Below are 11,923 nucleotides of genomic sequence, written 5' to 3'. Positions count from 1 at the left end.
TGACCAATCTTGATGATCAAGGGCTGTTAAAGTAACTCTGATTAGTCAAGCAGAGCTTTTAGTTTGCTAAATGCTGCCTCAGCTCCTAAAAGAATACAAAGGGCTGTGTAAAGGACGAGGAGTTTGGCTGCTGGGACTAACCCAGGGCACTAATCTAATCTAATTATGATTCAGTGGTGATATCTTGGACCAAAAGATGCAAAAACCTCACATCCTTGTGCTATTAAGAGTCAGGTCGGCATCCTCAGCACCTTGTAAAATGCCTTCAGGCCAAGCTTTGCCCTTCCAGAGAAACATCCTCTGCAATAAAACAAAAGGAACACAAGAGACGAACCAAGTCGAGTCATTTTCAATGGAGCCAAAATGTAAAACGCTCACAGCAACTGTCAAAGATCTTCACAATCATCTATCTAAGATGTGCCATGGGGTTTCCTTCTTGTTAAGAGACAACATCTTCATCCATCTTGTCTTCAAACTCTCTACATTTTTGAAACGATGCATTCATTCTAGTTGCCAGAAGATCAGTAAAGTACATGGCAGCTGCTGCTACTCTTTTCCATTGACCTGAGTGTTGGTTTTCAATGAAAACACAGAAGAATGAACAAACACAAACTCACACTAAACCACATTGGAAGGCTTTCAAAATAGAAGCCTTGGATTAAATTCATAGAAGTTGTCCGAAAGTTTGAGATTAGACAGAAAAATCCCATGTAAATTCTTTGGGCTTCCTTCTAGCTTAAGTTTAAATAGTCTAGGGAAATAAGTCTGTGGATGACAAATTTGACGACTCTGACGAAGACGGAAGACGTCAGACAAAACAAGGTCCAAAAACCCGTGTCTGATTACAGAAGAAACAACAAGTCAGCAAATTTGTGAATGGCTGGACTGTTAACTTAAATGATTTGAGACACTTTGAGACTGAAAAAGTGGGATTAAAGACTACTTTTTAACAAAAATCAATATTTTTTAATATTGCACTTCAAAAAAGAAGAGACCGCATCCATCAAAAAAAGAGGAAATAATGAATATGATTCAGCTTTTAATGTGACTTTATACAAAAAAGTCTCATCCATGTGAGAGTGCAACAGATGGCAGGTGACAACATGTCATGTACAAAAAACCCTTCATCTCATGAGTTTAATTAGAATTTATTAATAATGATTTGAACATCAAGTGTTTGACTCAGAATTGTGGCACAGCCTCCCTGAGCAGATAAAAAGAGGTTGTATCAGAAAATACCATAGGAGATATACAAAAGTGACTACACGGTGACTTTAATGAAAAAGAAAAGAACACAAAAAAGCCAAAAATGAGTAACTGCTTGTTTCTATGTTTCCATTTTCAAAAGAAAAACGTATATCTTGCGGGAAAGTGTGCTTTTTTTGAATTCAGTAAAATTATGTGCAAACAAACCAAAAAAATTAAGTCAAGGATTAACTGTAAATCGGATGTGAAAGCTGAGAGAAGAGTTTGTTGATACATGCAGCAGTCTCTGCAGGACTGAAGAAAGGCAGTGTCTGCACCTTACTCTTATAACTTCTTCACAAACTTAAAAAAAAAACCTTTACTGCCCAACAAAAACCTGTGCACTTCTATCTAAAGCCAGTGAACCTGCTGCAAAAGCATGTGCTTATTTTGTCATTTAATTCCAGTTAAAGCACAGAGCACACTTTAAAGGAATACACAGGTCAGGAGGAGATTTTTTTAACACGACTTCTGCAGATAAACAGGATAATCCTTTTGATACTGCATGTGCCATTCGTTTTATGGATTCATGAATTTTTATTCCATTTAATATTTGAAAAAAATAATTACCTCTATGGCAATCAAGTCTTCCCTCCAAACATATAACAGTCCATCAAGCACACAAAGCAGAACTGGAGAACAAAGACGGTCACAAAATGTGCTTCTTTGTATGAAAAGAACCAAATTGTGGACAATTATGAGACACGATGAATTCCCCTTTTCACGTGTTCCTACTTTCCCTGAAGTTCTGCAGACAGTTTGACGTCATTCTGTATTTTGAGACAATTGACACATTCCAGGAGCAATAGTTATCAAAGTGATTATCTCATTTCAAATTGTTCAAATCTGGAGGTACGGCGTACATAAAAAAATTACAGTTGCCCCCTTTTGTGAGGAAATAATTACTCTGTTTTTTATGAATTTGTTGCAGAAGGTCATCACTCACTGGACCAGAGAGTCCCACCTGCAAAACTTTGCTCAAAAACCTTGTTCAGCGATCCTTTTTTTCAAATAAGATTTTGTTTCAAACATGTTAATAATTAATATATATGACACATACTTATTGATAACTATAGTAGTAAAAACAACAGCAACAATAATGATACTGGTGCAAAATATTGAGTATTTCATACATGCAAAATATATGTTTTAAACTTTTGAATATTTTTACATTGTTTTTGTTCAAACCCCAGACTATTTCTAATTTTGGTATTGGTAATTACAGTTTTTCTCCATTGGTTTGGCTCATTTCTTGAAACAGAAATTACATTCTCAAAACTCTAAGATCATTTACCAAAACAGTCTTAAGGTTTAGCACAACACAATTGCTCACTTGCAAAATCTAACATATCTCCCAAAACTGTTCACTCATGCTTCAAAACTAGATTCCTTTCCCATGTAAAGAGTCAGTGCCATCAAAATGGCAAAGATCCTTCTCAATTGCTTTGGCTCATTTCTTGCTCAGACCGGACGTTCTCAACACTCTTGGTGCTTTTGTCAAAATAAATGTGGATGGTTCAGCACAACGCCATGGTTCACCTGCAAAAGCTCATATCTCTCCCAAAACAATTCACTCATGTGTCAAAACTAAATTTCCTTCTCATTGAAACAGTCAGTGCCCCCAAAACACTTTGTCCCTTTGGCATTGTGTAGGCACTGCAAGTCAAATGTTTAAATGTTTTGTCACTACAGCAGAGGACCATTGAAATATCCCTCATGTCCACCTTTCAGTCTTAGCTTAGTCCTTCAACAATGGTTTCTCTACTGTTTTTGTATAGCTAACAGAATACAATTTTGTATAAAACTCAGAAAAAGAAAAAGGATTTTAGGGTAAGAGCTGCCTCTTAGGTTTAACAACACACATTGCACTCATATTGCCAAGGAAATTCTGACCATTATTGTTACGGTGTCAGTCACTTTGTGTTTTGTTCCTTGATTTCCTGTTTTATTTTGTAGTATTTCCTGTTTTGTTGTTGTTTCGAGTTTAACCTTGCCCCATCAGTCCTGAGTGTTTCCACCTGTGTCTTGTTGCCTTGTATGTATTTAAGTGCTGTCTTTCCCTTCCTCCTGTGCTGGTCCATATTGTATTCTTCCCCGGTTTTTTCGAGCTGAGTGCTTTTGTAGTGTTTCAAGATTCTAGCCTGCCTGCGTGCATGCATGCAGTGGTTTTGTTTTTGTCTTTAGTTTATGTTATTAAACCCTATTCCCTGCATCCTCCTGCCTCCTCTCCTCTCTGCGCCTGGGTACTTCCCATTACCCCCGTGACAATTATCATTCACACACATAAAGTAACTTTCATACATCAGAGTAAAAATAAAACGTATACAGCATAATATACTTTATAATATAAACACAAACAAAAAACAATAACGAAGAAATGCAGCCTACAGTGCTGTAAATAATGCTTGAGTTTTACAAGTAACAGTTCTTCACTGGTTGCTGTCCTCACCCTCCCTCTCCTGGCCATCGTCCTCACCCTGCTGGCCATCCACAAGCTGCTGTCTGTCTCGCTACAGATTTTCGTCTACATCACAGCGTATATTCTCCCTTGCGATGCAACGAGGGAAGAAACGGAGTGCATGTCGCATCCATCCCCTACACTGACCTCCTGTAATATCCTCACACATAGCATCCATTGCATGGAGCAGGGACCTATGATCTTGAGCCCGATGCTCATACACTCTCCACCTCCAAGCGGAGAAAAACTCAATAGGATTGAGGAAAGGAGAGTAAGGTAGGAACACTATGACCCTCCTTGGATGAGTAGTGAACCAGGCCCTGATGAGCAGGCCATGGTGGAAATTAACATTGTCCCATACAGTAACATATAGTGGTAGGTGAGGCCCTACGAGATCTCTCTCATTTTCAGGGATCAAATCAAAATGAAGGCGGTCCAAGAAGATGAGGAGCTTCTGTTTATTGTTTGGTCCAAGACTGGGGATGTGAGTGGCCAAACCATTCTCAGATGTGGCAGCACACATAGTTATATTGCCCCCTCGCAGGCCTGAGACATCCTCCTTCGTTAGTCAAGTTCTAGTTTCACCTGACTGTCAATTGCTGTAATAAATGTATCAAATGTTCCAAGGGATTCATATATCGTGTTCATGGTATTATGTTCTTGACTAATTTTGACAATTGAACAGACTATTGTGCATGTGATGACTTACACAATGAAATGATGCCGACTCATTTTGGATTGAACAACCATTAGACTGAGAATTAACAATCAGTTTAGATCAACAAGATCTCTTCACTTGGAAATTGTGCTAAATGAAGGCTACCTGCCCTTGATCAATTGCAAAGATGTACTGAGACATTGAGACATGTACTAAGACATTTGCAATTTGATGAAACTAATGAGAAATGCCATTCTGTTGTGAACAATTGCCAAGTGGTTTGGACGTTTGTCTATGTTGTTTTGAGAATGTAATTTCTGTTTCAAGAAATGAGCCAAAACAATGGAGAAAAACTGTAAAATTTTCCCTTTCCTCTTAAGTAATGGGATTTTTCTCCCACTATTATAAATTTGTGGATGTTATTTGACAATAAAAAAATATGATATTGGTACAGTTTGATATATCACAGGATCCTGTACTTTTAATAGTTAGGACTGTATAAAGTTAATTATTGTGCTCCAGTATGCTTTGTATCACATTTGTGTGGTAAAGCTGAACTGTGCGAAGGTTGTTATAGAAAAAAAAGATGCTGAAATAAATCAAATCAAACTTTATTGGTACAGCGCTTTTCTTACTATTGCTAAAACATTTTCCAGTTATAAAAACCAAAAGACCAGTATACACAAAAATTTAATGAAATAAAATTCAAAAATTAAAAATCCAAATATAAAAAAAATTATTATGTTTTTTATCAAATTAAAAGACAGAAAAAATATTTTTTTCCATCAACATTACTGCTGTATTTGAGTTTCACAAATAAAAAAGCAATTTTAAGCAAATACTGCACCGAAATAACAAAAATATCTGTTTTTAACTAAAAGAACAGCAAACACTACACAGATACATTATTTTCCCCACCTGATGGCAGAGAGAAGAAGTGAGGCCTTTGTAAAGAACCCGACAACCTTCACTTCTCACTATGTTCACAGCTACCCTGATCATCCTCACCTTCACCCCCCATTGTGTTTGTTAGTACACCTGGAAATGAGCCACGAAGAGTATCAGTCACACCTGCAGTGAAAGCATCAACACTTGTGCTCAACAAAAACAAGCCAGCTTCAGCCGCAAAAGGGTCTCATGATGCATTATTATTATTAGATCAATGTGTTCACCAACAAATATGAAATATCACAGAATTTAGAAGTAAAAGTTTTTTTTTCTGAAATGTCCCCTCAAAGTGGCCCACCTGGACCAGTAAGAGGTCCGGTGTTACAATACCAATTCAATAAAATGTGTTAATTAGGCTGCAATGCTGGACGGGAGCCCTCCATGTTAACAGGATCCAAATGGAGAAACAAATTCAGAAAATGTCCCTCCTCCTCCTCATGGTCACCAACAAAAGCAATTCAAGAGTGATTTTCCTTTTTTTTAATTTATTTTTTTTATTAGGAGCTGGACATATTTGAAGACTGCACAGTAGGATTCTGTTAATAGCTTTAATCAATGATTCTGTGCCAAGAAACGGTGTGCAGCTGGTCTGTGGGAAGAAGGGCAAAAATAGCCTTATGGCTGCAGCAGTTTGGTAAAAGAGATTTTAATGTTCTCCGCCCATAAAACATTAATTTTTTAATGCACTTAAAAAAAAACTATATATTTCTCTAAAGAATTAGCTGAGTCTGCTCAACAGCAGCCTGTCTGTTCTTTGTGCTTTTGTTTCAGCAGCAAGGAGTGCAGCTGTGTAATGAATGGGAAGCCTGGCAGGTCGGCATGTCTGCTGACTAAAGTGCAGGAAGCTTATTTCAGGTGACTGAAACAGAAAGTGGAGACCTGATCAAAGTTGGATCAACGAACGACCAGAAAAAACTCAGCAGGATCAACAGAAGAAGGATTGTGTGGCAGATTGTTTGGTCAGTTTAGTTTGTTGCACCAGATATATATAAAAAAAAGCACAATAACAGTTTTTTTTGGCTTCAAAACAACATTAAAAAAAAATCCTGTCTGAGTCAACACAATTTAGCATCACCAAAACTCATAGCCTCATTCTTATGGCGCTGATTCCACCGGTAATAAATTCTGCTGTTGCTTTTCTTTGGTTAGTTGGTATTTTAAAAACACTTGCATGAAGGAATATTCAGATTTGGTGTCTGGAAATATTTGAACCTCAGAAACCTACTAATACTAATACTAATACTAAAAGTCCTGGGCTTCTCTGAATATTAAAAACAGTAGGATGACTTAAAACATAGCAAAGAATTCACATTTTATTCATGTATTTGTTTGTATGATCATTGAAATGACTTGCATCATAAAGCTTAAATATTCATTGCAGTTGAAATGTCCCTGAATACTAAAAAAAAGGTTTTGATTTAAAAAAACTTAGTAAAAAAAGAAATAAAACTGCTTTGGATAAAAATGACAGAGACTACACAAATGAAAACTATTATATTTATGAAGACGATGCACATGGTGTGTTGTCGTCATCATCAGCTCATCCTTCTTAGTTTGCTGTGACTCTCGCCCGTCCAAATTCCACTGAAAGGAAACTGACCGAGTGTGAAGATGTGTTTTTGTTCACACACTAGCTTCCTCAGTCTGCTCACAGGGACAGAGCTGTTACAATCGTTTTTCTATCAAACCAGGTGAAGCCAAGGCGTTCAACAGATGGAGCATGTGGGCAACTTATTGATTCACACAAATAAAGCCCACAGTTCCCATTTTCTAAACCATCTTCATAGTGCAAATGTATCTCCATGGGTGCGAAGATATCCATGACTTTAAAACTATTTTTCCCTCCAACACTTCAGGATAATATACTGTTTGTAGTGTGTTTTCTGTGTAATTTTCCTATCTAGTAACTCTAAATTTTCTAAGGTTTATTTTAAGTTTTATATCTTACAACTCCCCATCTAAAAATGAAAGTTGTCACATAACATTAACAAAATACAGCAATATATAAGTTCAGAAGACTCCCTTAATACATATATAGTCCTTTTTGTCCTAAAAAAGCAGAAAGATTGGCCATTTCCTTAAATATTTCTTCATTAAATAATTTTTCACAGATACAATAGATTTGACTAAATAGCTGTTTGTTCAGTTTACTGCAGCCCTATATAGATGATTGATTTTTTTAAGCAGAATATACATCACTAGTTTCTTTACAAACTGATCTTTATTTTGAAATTAAGGCTACAAGCGCCACCTGATGGGAGCCTGTTGAATTACATTTGATTCTTCAAATTACCTTTACAATCTCTGCAGTTTATTTTATTTTACACCAAAGGTTATTACCGGTGTGATTTACCTTATCCCATCGAACTTTTGACAGGCTTTCGAGCATATTGTGGGATTAAACTGAACAGTAGTTTACTCAACTACTCTCGCTGCTTATATTTAAGAATATTAGCACATTGTATGTGTCAATTCTTTGATTTAAAAATTAGGACAAAAACTCAAAGGTATTTCCCACTGCTATTTCTTTTTTTTTGCTTAACATTTAAAATTTTATTTGGAAGCAAAAGTAAACTACTGTATCGTAAGTTTTCAAACTGCTGTTTCATAAAGACCTCACTCAAAAAAAGTCTATCACATACAGTACAAATGTAATTTTTAGAAACAATTTTCCCTGCAGTTCTATGCATTTTTATGGTTAATAGTTGTACTAATAGACTTTAAATGGGATGAAAATACATAAATCATTAGAATGTACTACATTCTAAAAAAGTCAACAACAAAAAATTACTCAAAAAGACACGTTTAGAATAATTCATCTTTAATCCCATAACTACTCATTTCTGAGCCAATTACAGTTCATGCTGGTCCAGTATTCCTACTTTCACAGCGAAACCGTCCCTTTATGAAGGACTGGACAAACAGAAACACCAGCCCAGTTCTGGCACCAGGACCAGCATTTTGGTAGCGTTTGCTACACGAGCATCAGACAAACAGGAGCACTCAAACAAACTGCATGGTGGTGGTTTGTGCAGGCCGTGTCCCTGGAAAGTTCCATCTGCAGCGCCAAACCTGATGCTGATGACGCTAATATTGAATGAAGGCCTTTGCTTCTTTTGCTGAAAGTCCACGTCTTCGCACAAAAAAATAAAAACCAACAACAGTTATAAAATAATGAAAAACGAAGTGCGTGGCCAGAGAAATGGCATGGAAGAGGCGAGCATAGAAATGCACTGATTTACTCCAAGACTACAGTGCCGCCTGCAGCCTCCAGGGCTGCTTTCAGCTTCTCTGCTTCTTCTTTGGATACATTGGCTCGGATTTCTTGTGGAAGAGACTCTACAAGCTTCTTAGCCTGGATTAGAGGAGAGACACAAAAACAAGTGGTTATTCTTTTGCTCCAACTATTCCTTGAGATTCATGTGCAAATCAGCATCTGTATTTTTCAGGAAAGATAAGGAACATTTGGATCTCGTTCTTAAAAGTAATGGCTTTTTCTTTTTTTTTTTTTTAACTTGTCCTGTCCAACAGCTGGACAGACAGACGAGAGCTGAGGGCCTCTTGTGTTGGACATATTTTACTTTAACAATAGGGGTTATTAATCTTCAGACAAACCAGAGGTATGTCTGAATAAACCCCTTTTGTAATTGAGGCCAAACTTTATTAATTTCAACCATGTTTGAAAATTTTGGGTGTTGGACCGGACGGAAAAGGAAAGAAGGGAAGAAAAGGGGAGGGATGTTAGAGAGAGAGGGGGGTAGGAGGGTGATAATGGGAGGGGAGGGGGGATGAGACCATGAAGCAGCATAAAGCAACAAGTTTACTGGTTGTTAATCATTACGGTAAGGTTCAAATGTAGTACAAAAAGGGCGGGGCCTGTCCACACACACACTCGAATGTTATCAACACACCTGTTAGCTGCAAAAATGTCCACATGTCGACATGCACACAAAACAGATAGTGTTCACACCCATACCTATGCCTTAAAACCAACTGGCGTGAAATATTTCAGTCATTCAATCATGCAAACTGTTAGTGCAAAGGTGAGCTAACACCTGTGCTCAGGTGAGTGTTTACGTTCTTCTAAAATGGATGGTGGAACGTGAAAAGAAGGAGGGAGAGCCATCCCCACCACAAGATGGGGTGGGGATAATGGCTTTTTCTTTTAACTCGTTTGATCCAAAAACAGTTTTAAAAATTACAATTTAAAATTTTAATTCTATTCAAAGCATATTGTGTATAGTTGAGGGAACGCATCAACATGTGATTTAAACAGAACAAAGGTGGAACTTTCATTAATAAAGGAACTTTTTTTTTTTTTTTTTACAATGACAGATAAATTAAAGTCTTTGTTTAAACAAACAAATAAAAAGGTAAAACAAATCATGGATTTTGATTAATTTTGCATTTTCAAAAACCCATTAGATTTAGTTGAACTGATTCTTAAAACCCCAGACTCAGATGCTTTTACATGTCTTCTTCATGTTTAAAGCCGTTGAGCCATTAGTTAGACGCACGCATGCATGCACACAAACATTCACACGCTGATTGATGGCAGCTAACCCACAAGGAGCAATGTGGGGTTCAGTGTCTTGCCCAAGGACACTTTGACACTGACGGAAACTGAACCTGCGATCAGAAGTCCATCACTCTACTTCTGCACCACAGTTGCATGAATAAAAATGCAGATTTCTGCACAACGTCCACCATTAAACCAACGTTATTTGAGTCATGGGTGTGACCATTTAACAAAAGAAGGTTCTGAACAAACTGGGTCACAGACTTCACTGTTACTTCATTAACTACCACCTATTCAATGCAGTTCTGATTACTAAACAGTTCTGATTGCTGCATAACAAAAACAGATTTTAGTTACAGATTCATTCTACAGAGACATTCTGTACTAAATACTTACTTGTACCAGGTTCAAGCCTTGGATGCAGTTTTTCACTTCTTTTATTAGCTTTACTTTATCTGCCGCTTTCAATTCTGTCAATTTGACTGTGAAGTGAGTTTTCTCTTTTTTGGCCGGTGCCTCCTCCTCATCTGCAGCCTTCATTTACAAGAAGAAAAAACATTGTTACTGTCCATTTCTGATGAAATGATTTGATGCAACTTTGACCAATTAATTTACTGAGTCTTAAAGACTTTTACATGACGCTGCCTGCAACTTTTCCATCTTTTTATTGCAGTTTTTTAAGTTGTTTTTACCGGCGTTGCTGGCATGGCACTTGCTGCCATCGCCCCCATCGGCATCATTCCAACATCCTGAATGTTCAGAGTTTTCTATGATCAAAAAGAAAAGAAAAACTCACAAATCATCATTCAGGATCTGGAGAACGTTACAAAACTCCACCAATCAACATCTAAAATCAGTGACTTGGTCTCAGACCTTCAGAAGCTCGTTGAGGTCCGACACCTCTAGCAAGGTGAGGCTGGCGATGTCGTTGACCAGCTGCTGAACTTTGGGGGAGTACTGTTTGGGTGCTCCATCTAACGGGGGTGTGGCGATGGTTTCTGAATGACAGCTGGTTTTCAGAAGTCGGAGTGCACACAAGGATGGAACCTGATGTTGGAGCTGCTGCCTGAAAGAAAGACAAAATCCAACAGATTAAACTGGGATTTAATAATAATTGATACTTTATTCATCCCACAATGGGGACATTTTTTTCCGCATTTGACCCATCCCCTGGGGGAGCGGGGAGCTGCAGCTGAGCTCAGGAGGCAGAAGTGTTAAGGGTCCTGCCTAAGGACCGTCACCGAGTGATGTTAATAGCTCGTCTTTGATGAGGTAATTGCCCCTCCGGGAATCGAACCCTTGATTCCTGCATGGTAGCCTCTTACCTTACCAACCGAGCAACATGGTGATTCCTACATTTATCACAATGTTTAATATGAGCCATACCGCGAAATGTTAGCATTCCTAGCGTTTATGAACGTCAGATCTGACTCCTCCAGGTGAGTGCATTCAATGACTTTTCCCAGGTAAACACACCAGGTGAGCTACTAACAGCAGCTTGGTGTTAGCAACAAAGCATTTCCTGTTCCTAGAGCATGACCTTTGCTGACAGCAATAACAGGGAAGACGTGTTTAAATTAAACGAACATAAATAAATAAAATTTTATAACAGGACAACGTGAGAAGGAGCAGCAAATATTTTACGTTTTTTATAAAGTAGTTAAAACGACAAATACGAGTCATATGATGATGCTAACACGTCAACATAAAGCCACGGCGGACATGCTAATCTTAAATCTGCGCGTGAACAAACGGATTAACAAAAACTATACGGTTAACCCCAATAGGCTGCGGAACTCTGACTGTCCTTGAAAGAAAAAAGCAGTCCCACAGATGGATGCGCGGAGCCTCGCTGGCTTCGTACCGGTACCGGTGCGTGCTGGCGGCGGCGCGCAGCGTGGTCCGGAGGCAGCGGCTGGTGCAGTACATGCTAACGTTCACGGCAGACGTGTCCCCGGTATCCCGCTGAATCTCAACCGAATCTGTTGCTTTGGTCCAACCCGGTCCTTCTCCTGCACCCCTGCCTCAACAGCACATGGCGTCCCTCCTGACCTACCCACAATGCACCACGAACGTGAACTGTTAGCAAACCTAC

General features: G+C 38.3%; 1 protein-coding gene across 2 annotated transcripts; it reads right to left on the bottom strand.

Annotated features, from left to right (window-relative positions):
• Positions 1-8,113: 8,113 nt before the first annotated feature.
• On the bottom strand, positions 8,114-11,904 carry mrpl12 (mitochondrial ribosomal protein L12). 2 transcript variants are annotated; one of them, XM_004071387.5, is made up of 5 exons: positions 11,693-11,904; positions 10,702-10,894; positions 10,521-10,595; positions 10,225-10,362; positions 8,114-8,664 (listed from the first exon to the last, which is right to left on the bottom strand). In XM_004071387.5, the coding sequence occupies exons 1-5, from the start codon at positions 11,755-11,757 to the stop codon at positions 8,548-8,550; spliced, it is 588 nt and encodes a 195-aa protein (XP_004071435.1). In that variant the 5' UTR covers positions 11,758-11,904; the 3' UTR covers positions 8,114-8,547. The 2 variants fall into 2 exon arrangements, with proteins under 2 accessions (XP_004071435.1, XP_011476416.1); XM_011478114.4 differs by having other exon boundaries at positions 11,699-11,904.
• Positions 11,905-11,923: the final 19 nt, after the last annotated feature.

The sequence above is a fragment of the Oryzias latipes genome, chromosome 8 (genome assembly GCF_053564925.1).
Source record: "Oryzias latipes strain Hd-rR chromosome 8, Olatipes_Hd-rR_3.1".
In the NCBI taxonomy this organism is placed as follows: domain Eukaryota; kingdom Metazoa; phylum Chordata; class Actinopteri; order Beloniformes; family Adrianichthyidae; genus Oryzias; species Oryzias latipes.
This window is presented reverse-complemented; position numbering and strand designations above follow the sequence as displayed.

Excerpts from the sequence above, each read along its gene's own strand:
- mrpl12 (XM_004071387.5), bottom strand. The coding sequence starts at position 11,757 with ATGTACTGCACCAGCCGCTGCCTCCGGACCACGCTGCGCGCCGCCGCC. Across the intron at positions 10,895-11,692 it reads GCCAGCACGCACCGGTACCG|GCAGCAGCTCCAACATCAGG; the intron begins GTACGAAGCCAG and ends TCTTTCTTTCAG. Across the intron at positions 10,596-10,701 it reads ACCTCAACGAGCTTCTGAAG|AAAACTCTGAACATTCAGGA; the intron begins GTCTGAGACCAA and ends TTTTGATCATAG.